Source organism: Oryctolagus cuniculus, chromosome 4 (genome assembly GCF_964237555.1).
Source record: "Oryctolagus cuniculus chromosome 4, mOryCun1.1, whole genome shotgun sequence".
Classification (NCBI taxonomy): domain Eukaryota; kingdom Metazoa; phylum Chordata; class Mammalia; order Lagomorpha; family Leporidae; genus Oryctolagus; species Oryctolagus cuniculus.
The window spans coordinates 64,837,031-64,856,191 of NC_091435.1; the positions used below are offsets into that span (position 1 = coordinate 64,837,031).

Genomic DNA, 19,161 nt, shown 5'->3' on the forward strand with positions numbered 1-19,161 from the left:
GTGATAGTTTTTAAATGATAACTCTGTCTAGAATTGCCTTTGTAAGTTTTGACTTGCAAACAACATAAGCAGAAATGCAGACTCCTCACTGATTGCTTGCAGGCCACATATAATTTAAATATTTTTAGCTGGAGTCTGTTTGTAGTCTGTTTATTTAAGATTCCCTTCCACTATCTCAGAAGAAGCAATACAGATATATCCAAGACAGAACAGATTCATGATCAAATGTTAACAGTTGAACTGTCTGGAGAATACCTGCCATGGTTAAAGACCTAGGTATACTCCACACTAGTAGGAATAGCCAAACTCCTTCATTTACTGTGATTTCACTTCCTTATCTGCAAATGGGGATGAAAACAATGGTATCTATCTTAAGACATGATTATGAGAATTAAATACGTGAGCATACTAAAACACTTAGAATCTTGTCAATTCATAGTATCTACTTAATATGTGTTTTTTTTAACTTTTATTTAGTAAATATAAATTTCCAAAGTGCAGTTTATGGATTAAAATGGTCCCCCCCCAATAACTTCCCTCTCGCTCTCACCCTTCCCATCTTCCACTCCCTCTCCCATTCCATTCACATCAAGATTCATTTTCAATTATCTTTATATACAGAAGATCAATTCAGTATATATTAAGTAAAGATTTCATCACTTTGCACCCACACAGAAACACAAAGTGTAAAATACTGTTTCAGTACTCGTTATAGCATTACTTCACATTGAACAACACATTAAGGACAGATCCCACATGAGGAGCAAGTACACAGTGACTCCTGTTGTTGACTTAGCAAATTGACACTCTTGTGTATGGCGTCAGTAATCTCCCTAGGCTCTAGTCATGAGTTGCCAAGGCTATGGAAGCCTTCTGAGTTTGCCAAATTCGATCTTATTCAGACAGGGTCATAGCCAAAGAGGAAGTTCTCTCCTCCCTTCAGAGAAAGGTACCTCCTCCTTTGATGACCCGTTCTTTCCACTGGGATCACACTTGCAGAGATCTTTCATTTAGGTTTTGTTTGTTTTTATTTTCTTTTGTTTTTGCCAGAGTGCATTGGCTTTCCATGCCTAAAATACTTTTCATGGGCTCTTCAGCCAGATCCAAATGCCTTAAGGGCTGATTCTGAGGCAAGAGTGCTGTTTAGGACATCTACCATTCTATGAGTCTTCTGTGTATCCCACTTCCCATGTTGGATCATTCTCTCCCTTTTGATTATATCAGTTAGTATTAGCAGACACTAGTCCTCTTTCTGTGATCCCTGTGACTCTTAGACCTATCAGTGTGATCAGTTGTGAACTGAAATTGATCACTTGGACTAGTGAGATGGCATTGGTACATGCAACCTAGATGGAATTATATTGGGATCCACTGGCACATTTCTAACTCCACCATTTGGGGCAAGTCCAATTGAGCATGTCCCAAATTGTACATCTCCTCCCGCTCTTATTCCCACTATTATATTTAACAGGGATCACGTTTCAGTTAAAATTTAAACACCTAAGAATAATTGTGTGTTAATTACAGAGGTCAACAAATAGTACTGGAAGAAAAAAAAATACTAAAAGGGATAAAGTATTATATTGTACATCAACCATCAGGACAAGGGCTGATCAAGTCACTGTTTCTCATAGTGTCCATTTCACTTCAACAGGTTTCCCCTTTGGTGCTCACTTAGTTGTCGCTGATCAGGGAGAACATATGATATTTGTCCCTCTGGCACTGGCTTATTTCACTCAGCATGATGTGTTCCAGATTCCTCCATTTTGTTGCAAATGACCAGATTTCATTGTTTTAGACTGCTGTATAGTATTCTATAGAGTACATGTCCCATAATTTCTTTATCCAGTCTACTGTTGATGGGCATTTGGCTTGGTTCCAGGTCTTAGCTATCGTGAATTGAGCTGCAATAAACATGAATGTGCAGACAACTTTTTGTTTGCCAATTTAATTTCCTTTGGGTAAATTCCAAGGAGTGGGATGGCTGGGTAGTATGGTAGTGTTATATTCAGGTTTCTGAGGACTCTCCAGACTGACTTCCATAGTGGCTTAACCAGTTTGCATTCCCACCAACAGTGGGTTAGTGTCCCTTTTTCCCCACATCCTCGCCAGCATCTGTTGTTGGTAGATTTCTGAATGTGAGTCATTCAAACCGGGGTGAGGTGAAACCTCATTGTGGTTTTGATTTGCATATCCCTGATTGCTAGTGATCTTGAGCATTTTTTCATGTGTCTGTTGGCCATTTGGATTTCCTCTTTTGAAAAGTGTCTATTGAGGTCCTTGGCCCATCTCTTAAGTGGGTTGTTTGTTTTGATGTTGTGGAGTTTCTTGATCTCTTTGTAGATTCTGGTTATCAACCCTTTATCTGTTGCATAGTTTGCAAATATTGTTTCCCATTCTGTCGGTTGCCTCTTCACTTTCCTAACTGTTCCTTTTGCAGTACAGAAACTTCTCAATTTGATGCAATCCCAAATGTTAATTTTGGCTTTTTTTTAACTTTTATTTAATGAATATAAATTTCCAAAGTACAGAATATTGATCGCAATGGCTTCCCCCCATAACGTCCCTCCAACCCGCAACCCTCCCCTTATCCACTCCCTCTCCCCTTCCATTCACATCAAGATTCATTTTCGTTTCTCTTTATGTACAGAAGATCAGTTTAGCACACACAGTTTGCTCCCACACAGAAACATAAAGTGAAAAATACTGTTTGAGTACTAGTTATAGCATTAACTCTCAATGTACAGCACACTAAGGACAAAGATCCTACATGAGGAGAAGTGCACAGTGACTCCTGTTGTTGACTTAACAAATTGAAACTTGTTTTCGGCATCAGTAATCACCCTAGGCTCTTGTCATGAGCTGCCAAGGCTATGGAAGCCCCCTGAGTTCACTGACTCTGATCATTTTTAGACAAGGTCATGGTCAAAGTGGAAGTTCTCTCCTCCCTTCAGAGAAAGGTACCTCCTTCTTTGATGACCCATTCTTTCCATTGGGATCTCACTCACGGAGATCTTTCATTTAGGTTTTTTTTTCCCCCAGAGTGTCTTGGCTTTCCATGCCTGAAATACTCTCATGGGCTTTTCAGCCGGATCCGCATGCCTTAAGGGCTGATTATGAGGCCAGAGTGCTGTTTAAGACATCTGCCATTCTATGCGTCTGCTGTGTATCTCACTTCCCATGTTGGATCATTCTCTCCCTTTTTGATTCTATCAGCTAGTATTTGCAGACATTAGTCTTGTTTATGTGATCCCTTTGCTTCTTAGTCCTATCATTATGATCAATTGTGAACAGAAATTGATCACTGGGACTAGTGAGATGGCATTGGTACATGCCACCTTGATGGGACTGAATTGGAATCCCCTGGTATGTTTCTAACTCTGCCGTTTGAGGCAAGTCAGCTTGAGCATGTCCCGAATTGCACATCTCTTCCGTCTCTTATTCCCACTCTTATATTTAACAGCGATCATTTTTCAGTTAAGTTTCAGCACTTAAGAAGAATTGTGTATTGATTACAGTATTCAACCAAAAGTATCAAGTAGAACAAACATAAAAAGATACTAAGAGGGATAACATATTAAGCTGCTCATTAACAGTCAGGGTGAGGGCTGATCAAGTCACCATTTCTCATAGTGTTCATTTCACTTTAACAGGTTTCCATTTTGGTGCTCAGTTAGTTGTCACCTATCAAGGAGAACAAGTGGTATTTGTCCCTTTGGGACTGGCTTATTTCACTCAACATGATGTTTTCCAAATTCCTAACAGGGATCACTTTTCAGTTAAAATTTAAACACCTAAGAATAATTGTGTGTTAATTACAGAGTTCAACCAATAATTTTGGCTTTGACTCCCTGTGCTTCTAGGGTCTTTTGAAAGAAGTCTTTGCCGGTACCTATATCTTGCAGAGTTCCTCCAATGCTAATAATTTGATGATGTCAGGTCATAGATTTCGCTCTTCAATCCATGTTGAGTGGATTTTTGTGTAAGGTGAAAGGTAGGGGTCTTGCTTCATGCTTCTGCACGTGGAAATCCCATTTTCCCAGCACCATTTATTGAATAGACTGTCCTTACTCCAGGGATTGGTTTTGGATCCTTGATCAAATATAAGTTGGCTATAGATGTTTGGATTGATTTCTGGTGTTTCTATTCTGTTCCATTGGTCTATCCACCTGTTTCTGTACCAGTACCATGCTGTTTTGATAACAACTGCCCTGTAGTACGTCCTGAAATCTGGTATTGTGATGCCTCCAGCTTTGTTTTGGTTGTGCAAGATTGCTTTAGCTATTCAAGGTCTCCTGTGTCTCCATATGAATTTCAGCATCATTTTTTCTAGATCTGAGAAGAAGGTCTTCAGTACTTTGATTGGTATCACATTGAATGTATAAATTGCTTTTGGGAGAATGGACATTTTGATGATATTGATTCTTCCAATCCATGAGCATGGAAGATGTTTCCATTTCTTGATATCCTCTTCTATTTCTTCCTATAAGGTTTTGTTATTTTCATTGTAGAGATCTTTAACGTCCTTGGTTAAGTTTATTCCAAAGAATTTGATTGTTTTTGTAGCTATTGTGAATAGGATTGATCTTAGAAGTTCTTTCTCTGCCATGGCATTTCCTGTGTACACAAAGGCTGTTGAATTTTGTGCATTGATTTTATATCCTGCTACTTTGCCAAACTCTTCTATGAGTTCCAATAGTCTCTTAGTAGAGTTTTTTGGATCCCCTAAATAAAGAATCATATCATCTGCAAAGAGGGATAGTTTGAGTTCTTCCTTCCCAATTTGTATCCCTTTAATTTCTTTTTCTTGCCTGATGGCTCTGGCTAAGACTTCCAGAACTATATTGAATAGCAGTGGTGAGAGTGGACATCCCTGTCTGGTACCAGATCTCAGTGGAAATACTTCCAACTTTTCCCCATTCAATAGGATGTGGCCAAGGGTTTTTCATAAATTGCTTTGATTGTATTGAGGAATGTTCCTTCCAAACCCAGTTTGCTTAGAGTTTTCATCATGAACGGGTGTTGAATCTTATCGAATGCTTTCTCTGCATCTATTGAGATAATCATATGGTTTTTCTTCTGCAGTCTGTTAATGTGGTGTATCACATTGATTGGTTTGCGAACACTGAACCGTCCCTGCATACCAGGGATAAATCCCACTTGGTCTGGGTGGATGATCTTTCCAATGTGTTGAGGCCAGAACTTCACTGAGGATTTTTGCATCTATGTTCATCAGGGATACTGGTCTGTAATTCTCTTTAATGTTGTATCTTTTTCCGGCTTAGGAATTAAGGTGATGCTGGCTTCATAGAAAGAATTTGGGAGGATTCCTCTTTTTTGATTGTTCTGAATAGTTTGAGAAGAATTGGAGTTAGTTCTTCTTTAAATGTCTGGTAGAATTCATCAGTGAATCCATCTGGTCCTGGGCTTTTTTTTGTTGGTAGGGCCTTTATGACTGTTTCAATTTCTGTCTCAGTTATGGGTCTGTTTAGGTTTTCTATGTCTTCATGGTTCAATTTAGGAAGGTTGCTTGTGTCCAGGAATCTATCCATTTCTGACAGAGTTCCCTGTTTGCTGGCATACAAGTCCTTGTAGTAATTTCTGATGATTCTTTTTATTTCTGTGGTGTCTGCTGTTATGTTTCCTTTTTCATCTCTGATTTTATTGATTTGGTCTTTTCTCTTCTTTTTTTAGTTAGTTGGGCCAATGGGGTGTCAATTTTGTTTATTTTTCCAAAAAACCAGCTCCTCATTTGGCTGATTTTTTGTAATTTTTTTTTGATTCAATCCTATTGATTTCTTCTCTGATTTTAATTATTTCTCTTCTCCTACTAGATTTGCATCTGGATTGCTTCAGATTTTCTAAATCCTTGAGATGAATTGAAAACTCATCTATTTGGTGCCTCTCCAATTTCTTGATGTAGGCACCTAGTGCTATAAACTTTCCTCTTAACACTGCTTTTGCTGTATCCCATAAGTTTTGGTGTGTTGTGTTGTTATCCTCATTTACTTCCAGAAAGTTTTTGATTTCTCTTTTGATTACTTCTATGACCCAGTGTTCATTCAGGAGCATGTTGTTTAATCTCCATGTGTTTACATATGTTCTAGGGATTCCTGAGTTGCTAATTTCCAACTTCATTCCTTTATGATCTGAGAAGCTACGTCGTATGATTGCAATTCTTTCGAATTTGCTGAGACTTGCTTTATGGCCTAGTATGTGGTTAATCCTAGAGAAGGTTCCATGCACTGCTGAGAAGAATGTAAATTCCTTATGTGTAGGATGAAAACTTCTATAGATATCTGTTAGATCCATTTGGGCTACAGTGTCATTTAAATCTACTGTCTCCTTGTTGATCTTCTGTCCTGTTTATCTGTCTGTTTCTGAGAGTGGAGTACCCCAGTACTATTGTATTGGGGTCTAAGTCTCCCTTTAAGTCCCTTAGCAAATCTTTTAAATCAACCGGTGCCCTGCAGTTAGGTGCATATACATTGATAATCATTATATCTTCCTGTTGAATTGATCCCTTAATCATTATATAGTGCCACTCTTTGTCTCTCCTAACAGTTTTTGTGGTAAAGTTTATGTTGTCCGATATTAAAATGGCTACGCCCACTCTTTTTTTCATTTCTGTTGGCTGGGTATATCTCTTTCCAGGCTTTCACTTTCAGTCTGTATGGTTCTTTGTTGGAAAGATGTATTTTTTGTAAGCAGCAAATAGATGGGTTTTGTTCCTTAACCCAATCAGCCAAGTGGTGTCTTTTAACTGGACAGTTCAGGCCATTAACATTCAATGTGACTATTGGTAAGCAGTAACTTTGCCCTGCCATTTCCCAAAGATATTTTCTAATATATGCTTTGACCTTCCTGTGATCTTTTGCTGTGAGGTTTCCTTCCTTTACCTTCTTTCATATTGATGACCATGTTTCTGTGTTTCTGTGTGTAACACATCTTTAAGCATCTTTTGCAGGGCTGGACGAGTGGTGACAAATTCTTTCAATTTCTGTTTGCTATGAAAGGTCTTTATTTCACCTTCATTCACAAATGATAGCTTTGCAGGATATAATATTCTGGGCTGGCAGTTTTTCTCTCTTAGTACCTGGGCTATGTCTCGCCATTCCCTTCTAGCTTGTATGGTTTCTGATGAGAAGTCTGCTGTGAGTCTAATTGGAGATCCTCTGAGAGTAATCTGACATTTCTCTCTTGCACATTTTAGGATCTTTTCTTTATGTTTCACTGTGGAGAGTTTATTTACTACATGTCGCGGTGAGGATCTCTTTTGGTCATGTTTACTAGGGGTTCTATAAGCTTCCTGTACTAGGATGTCTCTGTCCTTCTCCAAACCCAGAAAGTTCTCTGCTAGTATCTCACTAAAAAGGCCTTCTAATCCTTTCTCTCTCTCCATGCCTTCAGGAACTCCTAGAACCCGAATGTTCTGTTTTTTAATAGTATCCTGTAGATTCCTAACAATATTTTTTAGATTTCTAATTTCCTCTTCTTTTCTTTGGTTTGACTGTATACTTTCCTGTGCTCTGTCTTCTAAGTCCGATATTCTCTCTTCTGTTTCACTGACTCTGTTTTTAAGCTTCTCTAATGTGTTTGTCATTTGATCTATTGAGTTCTTCATTTCATTTTGATTTCTCTTCACTATCACACTTTCCTGTTTTACTAGTTTCTGCATTTCATTTTGATTCCTCCTTAAGACTTCATTTTCACTAGACAGATTTTCTATTCTGTCCAGTAAGGAATTCTGTAGCTCAAGCATTTCTTTTTGAAAACTTCTAAATGTTCTTATCATAAATTTTTTGAAATCCGTATCTTGCATTTCTTCCATCTCATCATCTTCATAATCTTGGTTTGGGGTGTCTTGTTCATTTGGGGGTACCATAATGTCTTCCTTGTTCTTCTTTCCTCGGTTTCTGCATTTGATGCTTGGCATTGTGGAGATATGCTTTGGATTCTTCTTACCTTGCTCTGGTGTTTTTTTTTCTTGTTATACTATGACTGTATTAAGTGGACTGTCTGCTTTTGATGGAGCCTTAGAGGCTTGAGATGGGTGTGGCCAGAGAGCTCTGTTTGGTTCCTCAGGGTTAAGGGTTAAAGGTGACACTCCCAGGGTAGGTGTGGTAAATTTTTTTTTGTTCAGAAGGGAAGTAATTCTGCACAGCTGAGTGGAATTGAAGGTAGTTAGCAGGCGAATGATATACCCACAGGAGCCAGAGATCAGAAGCTCTTTCCCAAGGACCCCACAGGGAATCCATGCTACCCTCAGTGTGGGCTCAAATTCTCTTGCAGTCGCCCACTGGGTTGCCAAGGTTACTAAATTGTAGCATCTCTGGAGAGTACTCACATGAATTCTATGAGTTCTCTCCCCCACCGTCTCTTTTTTCACAGTCTCAGTTCATTAGCACCACACATTCACTAGGTCCTAATCTCCTGTTATTTCACCCCACCCCAGAGTCAGGTTTTCTGCTAGGCTGAGGGCGGGTACAGCCCTGAGGTCATGCCGCTTATGACGTATGTCCAAAATGGCGCCTGCTCTTTGTCTTGCTCACCTTTGAGAGGTGAGCGGAGAGAGAGAAACTCGTGTCCGTATGGGTCACTTTTTTTTTTTTCTCTCTATCTTTTCTAATTAGCCTGGTGAACTTTTCCCCACGGGGTTTCAAGCTTCATTCCCTCTAGTCTCCTCTTTCTGCTTTCTGCCAGTGTCTTGGGCTATTGAGGTTCGGCTCACCTCACGTTCCAGCGCTGGTGCATTGATTCTGGCACTGGTGTCCTGAGCCGTGAGCTCCCACGCCCTCCATGCAGGTCCACTGTGGATCACTAGTTCCAAAAGAGTTTCCACTGTTGTTTCTTCCCCAACTCTTCCTTGAACATGCAGTATCTCCACTTTCATTAAACTGTCTCTTTCCGGACTATCAGTGTGCTCCCTTCCTATTCTGCCATCTTGCTGCTCCTTAATATGTGTTATTATTATCTAATTCCCTCAGTGTGCAGTTTGGAGGGAAAATGCATTAAGAACATGAAATGTATAGCTGGATGGCTTAGTTTTAAGAATTCGAAGGATTTGCAGGTATCTGTTAAGTTACTTACAAGAAAAGGCTAATGTTAAAAAATAACATATCCTATATTTCTCTACTTCAGTGGTTTAATAAATCATTGGAATCACAATAGCTAACTATATCTGTTACTGCTAACTGTTCATTTGCAGGTACAATTATACAATTAACTAGTTAAAAGAAACACCTATAAAATATAAGTCATAGTGATAATTGATAGTTTTTTCCCCTTGATTTTCACTTACAGTGAACATTATCCTCTTAGGTCAATTATGGATATTATTCCACATTAATATATTACATTTATAAAACAGTAAAACTTGGGTTTTATAGTATAAAACTATTCGTCACTATATCCTGACTCATAAATTTTTAAAAATCACATATCAACCACATAATCTGTCTTGAATAATGCATTTTAAATCAAACCAAACCTTTTATAAAAAAATCAAAATGAAATCCAGGGGAGACTTAGGGACCAGTGTTGTAGTGTATTAGATTAAGCCACCACCTGAAATGCCAGCTTTCCATATGGAATCCAGTTTATGTTCCTCTTTCTCCACTTTTGATCCAGCTCCCTGCTGATGCACCTGGGAAATCAGTGGAGGATGACCCAACTATGAGACCTAGATGAAGCTCCCAGCTCCTGGCTTCAGCCTGGCCCAGCCCTGGTTGTTGCAGCCATTTGGGAATTAAACTAGTGGCTGGAAGAATCTCTCACCCCTCTCCCTCCCCCTGCCCCCTGTGTGTATGTGTGTGTGTATGTGTGTGTGTGTGTGTGTATAACTCTGCCCGTTTAAATTTTGAGATAAGCCTTCAAAGATGATATGAATAAAGTATTTTTATATGTGTTTATAGCCATAGAAAGTAAAGGTTGTATAAAGGGTACCAACTCTGCATTGTAGCTTAGTTTTCAACATCAAAGACCAAAACATGGGCTTTCCTCCATGTCTGCCTCCATGAGATAACATGATCACAGCTGATCTGCATGCTGGTTGACAATGTAACTTTCTAACTGTTCCCTAAAAGTTTTAAAAGCTACCCAAGAATTGCATGTACATACCTTTGTAAATCCAGTGTAATGCATGTGTTCATTTTCAAGAAGGAAAGACTTTAAGCAAATTTCGACCCAGATTCAGGAACCTCCATCAGTCTAATACTTCCTCATAGATTTTTTCCTACTAACGGACTCTCCATTTCCCAAGCCTTGCATTTGTATCACCTCTGTCCACACCCTACTACAGCTTCTGCCTCCTATTTTTCTCTGCATTTTCTGTAATCCCGCCTTCTTCTGACACATCGTAGACCTGCAGCCTCTACTCTTACTCATTTTCACACAAGTCATCTACCTTCCTACCATTTTCCATCAACAAAACTACATTAAAATATTTTAGTTAGGTCTGATTTCTACATAAAATGACTTACTGGCTATTTTCTTTATAAAAGAGTGAGAATACATTAGGTTAATGAAAAGTATTGAGGGACACAAAAAATAAAACAATATATAAAGGTTTGCTCCATTATAGTAGCAAAATGAAAAAAAAAAGAAAATACCATTAATAGTAAATGTTGATTTAGAGTCAGACAAAGGGGCACTCTTGTACACTGTGGGTATGTGAGTAAATTGGTTTCTGCCTCACAGATAAAAGGACACTCTTACATGCTGTTCATATGAAAATTGGTTCCTATTTCTTAGAGAGTAAATTAATAACAGTCATCAAAATTAATGGTGTATATATCTTTTGACCCAGAAATTTACTTCTGTACTTTCCTCTATAGAAATAACTCCATAAATATATATGCTTAGCATGTCCAGCTCAGCATTTAGTAACAACGAGAACCTTGAAAATTCTAAATGTACATCAGAAAAGTTACATAAATCACAGAAAATCATACAATATATTTAAAGTGACAAAAACACCAAGATTGAACTGTAAATGAAAAGAACACATTGTAGATAACAGGATGTTTTTAAAAGATCTGTGTGTGTGTGCGTGTGCATGCATATGCGTGTAAACGTGCAGAAAGTGATCTGGAGGATATGTATGAAACCTCTGGCAGAAGCTCCCCTTTGGAGACACTGTGAATTGCCACAGCACAGGATGAAGCACAATTTCCAAAGAAGACCTTGTTTCTTAAGATTTTTCCCATATCTAATTCTGTATTATTTGAATTTTTATCAATTGCATTATTTTAAGAATAAAGCAAAGCTTCCCTTTGCTTTCAAGAGAAATAAAAATAAGAAGAAACACTGAGTAATTTTAAAGGCTTTATGCTGAAGAAGTCCAACTGCCCCTTGGTATCAATGGAAAATTGTTCTTGGAACCCCCACAGATACCAACATTCATGGATGCTCAGGCTCCTTAAATAAAATGGGACACTCTTATACCATGAAATTAATTCTCCACTCAGAAGCCAGAGTAATCTCTAAAAACCTAATCAAGAAATGCTACTCATACGCTCAGAAGTCACTTCATTCTCAACACAGCCACTTCCTCCTGTCATATTGTTCCAGGCTCTCCCTGATCTGTCCCATCAGCCTTATCGCTACACAGGTCCCGGCCTTTAGTTACATCAGTATTTGATTCCTGCCTTTTCACTTTCCATCCTCTTTTCCTAAAACCATCTTTGCATAAAATTCTTAGATGACTCACTGTGTTACCCTCCCTTCAAGACATTCCCTAAGGGTTTTTGTCTCCTACTATTTGTGCCTTTGTGTACTAGTGGCCAACATTTAATGGAGGCTGATCTGTGTTACTGACAAAATAAGCACAGCAGTGACGATGTGTGACTTCTGAGGGTGGCTTCTGAAAGGTTGCATTTTCCACTTTGTTCTCCTGGAGTGCTAATTCCAGTGGAAGTTAGACCCTACACTATGAAAATACTCAGGGAGGACTGTGCAGTGGCCTGTGTAAAGAAGCAGCAGTTTATCAGCACTGTGAGTGGCCCACCTTGAAAGCAGGTCTTCTACACCAGTCAAGATACCAGTAACCTCACTCAAAATCTCTCAGTAACTTCAAGAAACACCTGTCCCAAAGTACTCAACCAAACAGAGTCTTTCAAATTGCTGAGCCACAGAAGCTAAGAGGTACAAAGGGTGACCTTTATTATTAAGCTACTAAATTTGGGGTGGTTTGTTATGCAAGGACAGATAACCAGCACATTCACCCTCAGTTTATTCAGATCTCTGCACAAATTACCTCGATGTTTGAGCCAAAATAGCCACCCAATCTTCTCATAATGATTTCCAACCCAGCTCTATTACTCTTCATAGCACTTAGAATTACCTAATAGTTTGTTCTCTGTTTTATTTTCTTACTGTCTCACACATACGCAATAGACTGTAAGCTCCAAAAGACAGGAATGTTTTGTTGTTGCTTGTACTGAACTAATGCCTACAAGAGTGATACACAGAGTGTGTCATTCTTGCATAGCTACATGTACTGTTGGTTTACAAACAGTCCAGGAATTTTTCTGTGTTTTTTGTGTGTAAAACAAGACATAGTTTTGTTTTAATCCTGTCAACAACCCTAAACGGCAGATTTGGCATTCACGATGGAGAAGAGTAAGGCTTAAGTGATTGCTGAAGGACTCTAACTTGGAAATGACAAAGCCAAAATTCGAATTCAGATTTGGCTGGTCCAAACTTTGCTTCCAATCACTAACTTATATTGCAGAATTAAACAATATTATAAAAGTTTAGTAATAGAACAGGACAAACAGCTTACAAAGGAGATAATATTCAAAAATTATTGGTCTTTCTTAGGGTCTGCTAATACTAACTGATAGAATTAAAAAGGAGAGAACAATCCAACATGGGAAGCGAGATACACAGCAGACTCATAGAAGGGCAGATGTCCTAAACAGCACTCTGGCCTCACAATCAGCCCTTAAGGCATTTGGATCTGGCTGAAGAGCCCATGAGAGTATTTTAGGCATGGAAAGCCAAGACACTCTAGGAAAAAAAAATGACCTAAATGAAAGATCTCTGTGAGTGAGATCCCAGTGGAAAGAATGGGCCATCAAAGAAGGAGGTACCTTTCTCTGAAGGGAGGAGAGAACTTCCACTTTGACTATGACACTATCAGAATAAGATCGAAGTCAGCGAACTCAAAAGGCTTCCATAGCCTTGGCAACTCATGACAAGAGCCTAGGGAGATTACTGACACCATAAACAAGAGTGTCAATTTGCTAAGTCAACAACAGGAGTCACTGTGTACTTGCTCCTCATGTGGGATCTGTCCTTAATGTGTTGTCCAATGTGAAGTAATGCTATAACTAGTACTGAAACAGTATTTTACACTTTGTCTTTCTGTGTGGGTGCAAACTGATGAACTCTTTACTTAATATATACTAAATCGATCTTCTGTATATAAAGATAATTGAAAATAAATCTTGATGTGAATGGAATGGGAGAGGGAGCGGGAGATAGGATGGTTGTGGGTGGGAGGGAGGTTATGGTGGGGGGAGCCATTGTAACCCATAAGCTGTACTTTGGAAGTTTATATTTATTAAATAAAAGTTAAAAAATTATTGTTCTTTCTTGGTGGGCAGGGTATGAGGGTGGAGAGAATGTCTCCCCTCCTCTGAAATGAGAAGCAGCACAGTATTACAAGTATTCAGCAGCAGACCATAAAGGTAGTGTCCCTGAATGACTTTTTAAAAGGCCACACTGTTTTCATGAAAGATAGGTAACTCCATGGCCCTCTTATTTGGTTTACATTCTGTAGTATGGGTCTACAGGAAAGGAGTGACAGTGAAAGATGGAATTTTTCAGACACTTTGACTATTTCTCTCTTAAAAGGCTTTCCAAATTGACCATTTTAGTCTCCTCTCTCTCCTAGGTGCATGTATCTAATGCCTGTTAAGTTGTTTCACTGCTAAAGCTAACGGATTCAAAAGCAAAGAAAATCAGTAATGTTTGTTGCCTTAGATCAAATAACACTGCCATCTATTAACTTGTCTGTGTTATAGAAACAATATTTAAGACTCCAAGAATTACAAATTTATAAAGTCTATTAAGTTGAAATAGACCTTAGAAAGCACCCAGCAGAAATCCTTTCCAAAGAAATAATCCATTCTACAATCCAGACTCTTCCAGGGACAAACACATGCTCCTTTTGGGAGGGAGTTCCTTTCACTGTGGGAAGGCACAAGCAACTCATTTCATATCACACTCACAGCCCTCTTTGAGTAACAATACTTCATGCCACATCTTTCCAGAGAAACTAAATTACCTGTCCTGAGCACACTGGATTTGGTATTCTGAACATTAAATCTAGTAATTGGACCACACCTTTGCTGTCCAACCAAAGAAAACTAAATGTTCTTGCCATGTTCCTACCAAGTGGCATGTGCCCAAACAATGCCCAATAGGGAAGCTGAAAAATACTTGATGGAAACTCACTCTCACAGGAGCAAATATAATGTACACCCAGAAAACACATTCACTAGAGCACAGGTGTTTCAGTTCTCCAGAACACTCTAGTCATGGAAACACCGAGTCAACGGTGAGGTGGTTGAACATTTCTACTACTTGACTTCTCTGAATATCCTTATACTAAAACACAGATAATAAAAGGTGATCTATGTCAAGAGTGGCTGTTGTGGCACAGTGGGGTAAGCTGCAGAGTACCTGGGATCAAGTCCTACCTCCATTTCCAATACTGCTTCCTACCAAGGCACCTCAGAGGTAGCAGACAATGACCAAAGTACTTGTGTTCCTGCCACCCATGTGGGAGACTGGGATGGAGTTCCTGACTCCTAACTCTGGCCAAGTTTTGCCTTCTGGAATTCCAACTACCAATAACAACCATTTATGTTTTCAACCATGGGATGGTCTCCATGGGAAGATCTTTTGATAGATAGAAAGTTACTGTCCTGTAAGCCAGACAGTAAGTTCATTAACCTCCTAAGGGATCCGTATCTGAGTATTTTCCACCAGACATGACATGAGCAGGATGTGCATGGTTGATTCTGTCACTGCTCACCAAGTTCCATAATTGCTTTTAACAACTCTGTGACACTTTCAGCTTATATTAATCATGTGTCAATTAAAGTATCTATGGACTCTTATAATAATCAAATCTACACTTACTAAATAGATATTTTTAATTTATTTTTTAGGTACTTGGATTTCTACTTTTTTTTAACTTTTATTTAATGAATATAAATTTCCAAAGTACAGCTTATGGATTACAATGGCTTCCCCCCCATAACTTCCCTCCCACCTGCAACCCTCCCCTTTCCCACTCCCTCTCCCCTTCCATTCACATCAAGATTCATTTTCGATTTTCTTTATATACAGAAGATCAGTTTAGCATACATTAAGTAAAGATTTCAACAGTTTGCTCCCACATAGAAACACAAAGTGAAAAATACTGTTTCAGTACTAGTTATAGCATTAAATCACAATGTACAGCACATTAAGGACAAAGATCCTCCATGAGGAGTAAGTGCACAGTGACTCCTGTTGTTGACTTAACAAACTGACACTCTTATTTATGGCATCAGTAATCACCCTAGGCTCTTGTCATGAGTTGCCAAGGCTATGGAAGCCTTTTGAGTTCGCCGACTTCGATCTTATTCCGACAGTGTCATAGTCAAAGTGGAAGTTCTCTCCTCCCTTCAGAGAAAGGTACCTCCTTCTTTGATGGCCCATTCTTTTCACTGGGATCTCACTCACGGAGATCTGTCAGTTAGGTTTTGGTGGGTTTTTTTTTGTTTTTTTTTTGTTTTTTTTTGTTTTTGCCAGAGTGTTTTGGCTTTCCATGCTTGAAATACTCTCATGGGCTTTTCAGCCAGATCCGCATGCCTTAAAGGCTGATTCTAAGGCCAGAGTGCTGTTTAGGACATCTGCCATTCTATGGGTCTGCTGTGTATCTCGCTTCCATGTTGGATCGTTCTCTCCCTTTTTTATTCTGTCAGCTAGTATTTGCAGACACTAGTTTTGTTTATGTGCTCCCTTTGGCTCCGAGTCCTGTCATTATGATCAATTGTGAACAGAAATCGATCACTGGGACTAGTGAGATGGCATTGGTACATGCTACCTTGATGGGATTGAATTGGAATCCTCTGGGATATTTTTAATTTAAATACATGTCTATTAATTGACTATATAACATTTATTTATATTTTGGACTTCAACTCTTTCACATTTTGTTACCTGAAATTAAGACACCCTTTATAGTACAAAATCAATTATGAATTCGAGAAGTATACATAAATTGTTTTTATCCAAGTTACTGATAAAAGCTCCTAACAAAATACAAATAAGGAATGAAACCACTTGCATGATGCTAAAAGTTCACCTCTAGTTCACCTCTGAACTTGTTAGACATATTAAGTAAATTAGCTAAAGCAATTATAAGTGTATTCATGGTTTTCCTTAACAAAAGTATGGAAGAATCATTGATAATTAAATACAGTCACAAATTCTTATAAATACTTCTTTAGAGTTACAGAGTCCTTTTAGAGCTACCCTGTTTTACCAGTTCATTTCAGAAGCTTACTACAGCTAGAGTGGCCAAATGCACAGAGCAATCACTTTAATATCTTTTAAATGCCTCTACTTTGGTCAAACAGGGCCAATCTCAGCCCTGTTCTATTATAGTCATTGGAGATATAATACTTTTTAGGAAAGAAAAAAAAAGTAAGAGTCAGGGATAGGAAAACACTGAGGACACTCCACATATTTCTTGTGCATGACTCTCACCACCAAAAAATATATGAGAGAATTTATATGCAAGTAAATATGGCAAATGGATACACAGGAAAGCCCTAAAGTATAAAGCCATAAAATAATAACTCTTTCCGCATTGTAGATACTAAACATCAAATTTAATAGTTTGTCTAAGCTCTAAAGGAAACTTGGCAACAGTTCAAATCTGAAATTTCCTTTGGGGAGCTAAGCATATATGTACAAGATGCCTACTTCCTGATAATAAATACTTAAGAATATCACTTTGAAAGGTGAATCAAAAATACAGTAGAATGGGAAACAGAAAACACTTGACAAAAATAATTTAGGTAGATGAAACTGAATTTACTAAAATTACTTCAAAAAATGGAGACACATATGGGGCCGGCACTGTGGCTCAGCGGGTTAACGCCCTGGCCTGAAGCGCCAGCATCCCATATGGGTGCCAGTTCAAGACCTGGCTACTCCACTTCCCATCCAGCTCTCTGCTATGGTCTGGGAAAGCAGTAGAAGATGGCCCAAGTCCTTGGGCCCCTGAACCCACGTGTGAGACCCAGAAGAAGGTCCTGGCTCCTGGCTTTGGATTGGCACAGCTCCGGGCATTGCAGCCAATTGGGGAATGAACTATTGGATGAAGACCTCTCTCTCTCTCTGCCGCTCCTGTCTCTGTCTAACTCTGACTTTCAAATAAAGAAATAAATCTTTAAAAAAAATCACTTCTTGGCCTTTTGGCTAAGATCAAGTGTAATATCTGTTCTTATCAGTTAAAAAAAAAATAGAGACACATACTTATTTTCATTGGCTTAACCCATTTTTGGCCAAAACTCACTGATAGGAATAATTTAATTTGCAAAGACCAACTATATTAAATAGATTGATGAAAAGGGAACTATTGCTTTGACATTTACTTGGGAATGAACTGACTGACTGATAGGAAAAATCCCAGTCTTGGTAAAGACTGGCTGCCATAAAATCAGAACTCAAAAGCAGAGCTTTGGAGGACTCTGCTAGCATATGCTCAGGGTATATGAAACAGATCTATAATTGTTAACATTAACGTTAACATTAACATTAACATTAACATTAACATTAACATGTTTGATTTCAGGGCTCCAGGAGAGCAACTGCTTTTCCATGAAAATAAGGCAACATGAAAAAGGCCTGTTCTGAAGAGAATATACTACATATAAAGGAGCCTGGAAACTGGATTAGTAAAGAACTATAGCCAGAAGATTTTAGTTCTTCAGTTTTGACATTTTTGTATCTGAAATGATGACAAAACTTAACACACAGGGTCACTGCAGAAATCAAAGAAAATAATTCAAGTAAAAAGGGACATACGCAGACAGTGGATAAGCATTAATTATTTCTCCCAGTAAATACTATGCTTCTTAAACTAGAATTAGTCTTATCCTTTTTATGCCTTGAATTTTGTACAATCTCAGACTCACAGATGACTTTAATAAACATTTGGTATATAAATGAATCACTACTCAGAAATCATAGCCAAAAAAAAGACCATTCTCATTGCATGCATATTTCAGCTAGACAAATAAAATGCAAAAATAGCTTATGCTAGAATATAAAACAAATAAAATATAAAGGATGAGTAGTTATAATGCTCAAGTGTTCATTCTCTGCAAATAATACACATAGGTACTATCATGCATTAACAAGAGGGATACATTAAGAAAATGTTGTGATTATGTAAACATCATAGCATGTCCTTACACAAACTAACACGGTTCTGATGTCACTGAGCAATATAATCTCAAGGAATCTCCTTTACATATACGGTCCGTTGCCAGGTGAAATGTAATTGTGCAGTGCATGGCTGTATACGGTTTAATAGTTCAAATATATTCTGTTGACAAAAAATACTCATCTAAGTGAACTGGGAGCTTGTAATGGAACTGATCACAATCAAAGCACCTGAGATGCAGTGAAGTAAAAAGCAAATTCTTGGTGTGATTATCTAACACAGCATGTTTACTTCAGTATGATGCCACCACTGCCAAGTATTTTTCATACATGTTCACTCTTCATAGCAAACCTTCCTAAATGCAGTCTGCATTCTGTTTATGTTAAACTCTTACTATCAAAAACAATGTCCATACTGTAACAATCTTGGGATGCACACGGATTTTATTAACAAAAATTCTCTGAAAATAATTTAAGGAAAGCAAGTTACCTGGGTCTGTAGAGACAATAACATAGGTGTTTTGTTTGAACTCTTTTGGCTTGAATGAATATTCTCATCCAAGGGTCAAAATACAGAACAGATGCATAGGCTCTGAATGACCATCTTTCTGGAAAGCTGGAATAAAAATACAACAAAAGTTACGATGTAGAGGATACAATCATAATATCCCTTTAAGAAGAGAAAAAGCATAGTTGCTGCCTGGG

The 19,161-nt window shown here is 38.3% G+C and overlaps 1 protein-coding gene and 1 non-coding gene across 2 annotated transcripts in view; one reads left to right on the top strand and one right to left on the bottom strand.

Moving 5' to 3' along the window:
* Positions 1 to 19,161, bottom strand: part of MORC1 (MORC family CW-type zinc finger 1) — a 247,048-nt gene that overhangs the window by 145,925 nt on the left and 81,962 nt on the right. Inside the window, exon 12 of the mRNA XM_070072071.1 lies at positions 18,947 to 19,072. Within this exon, the coding sequence (XP_069928172.1) occupies positions 18,947 to 19,072 (126 nt within the window). The remainder of the gene's footprint in view (positions 1 to 18,946; positions 19,073 to 19,161) is intronic.
* On the top strand, positions 17,468 to 17,649 carry LOC127483112 (U2 spliceosomal RNA). The gene has a single exon (XR_011388410.1). It is a non-coding gene; the product is annotated as a U2 spliceosomal RNA (small nuclear RNA).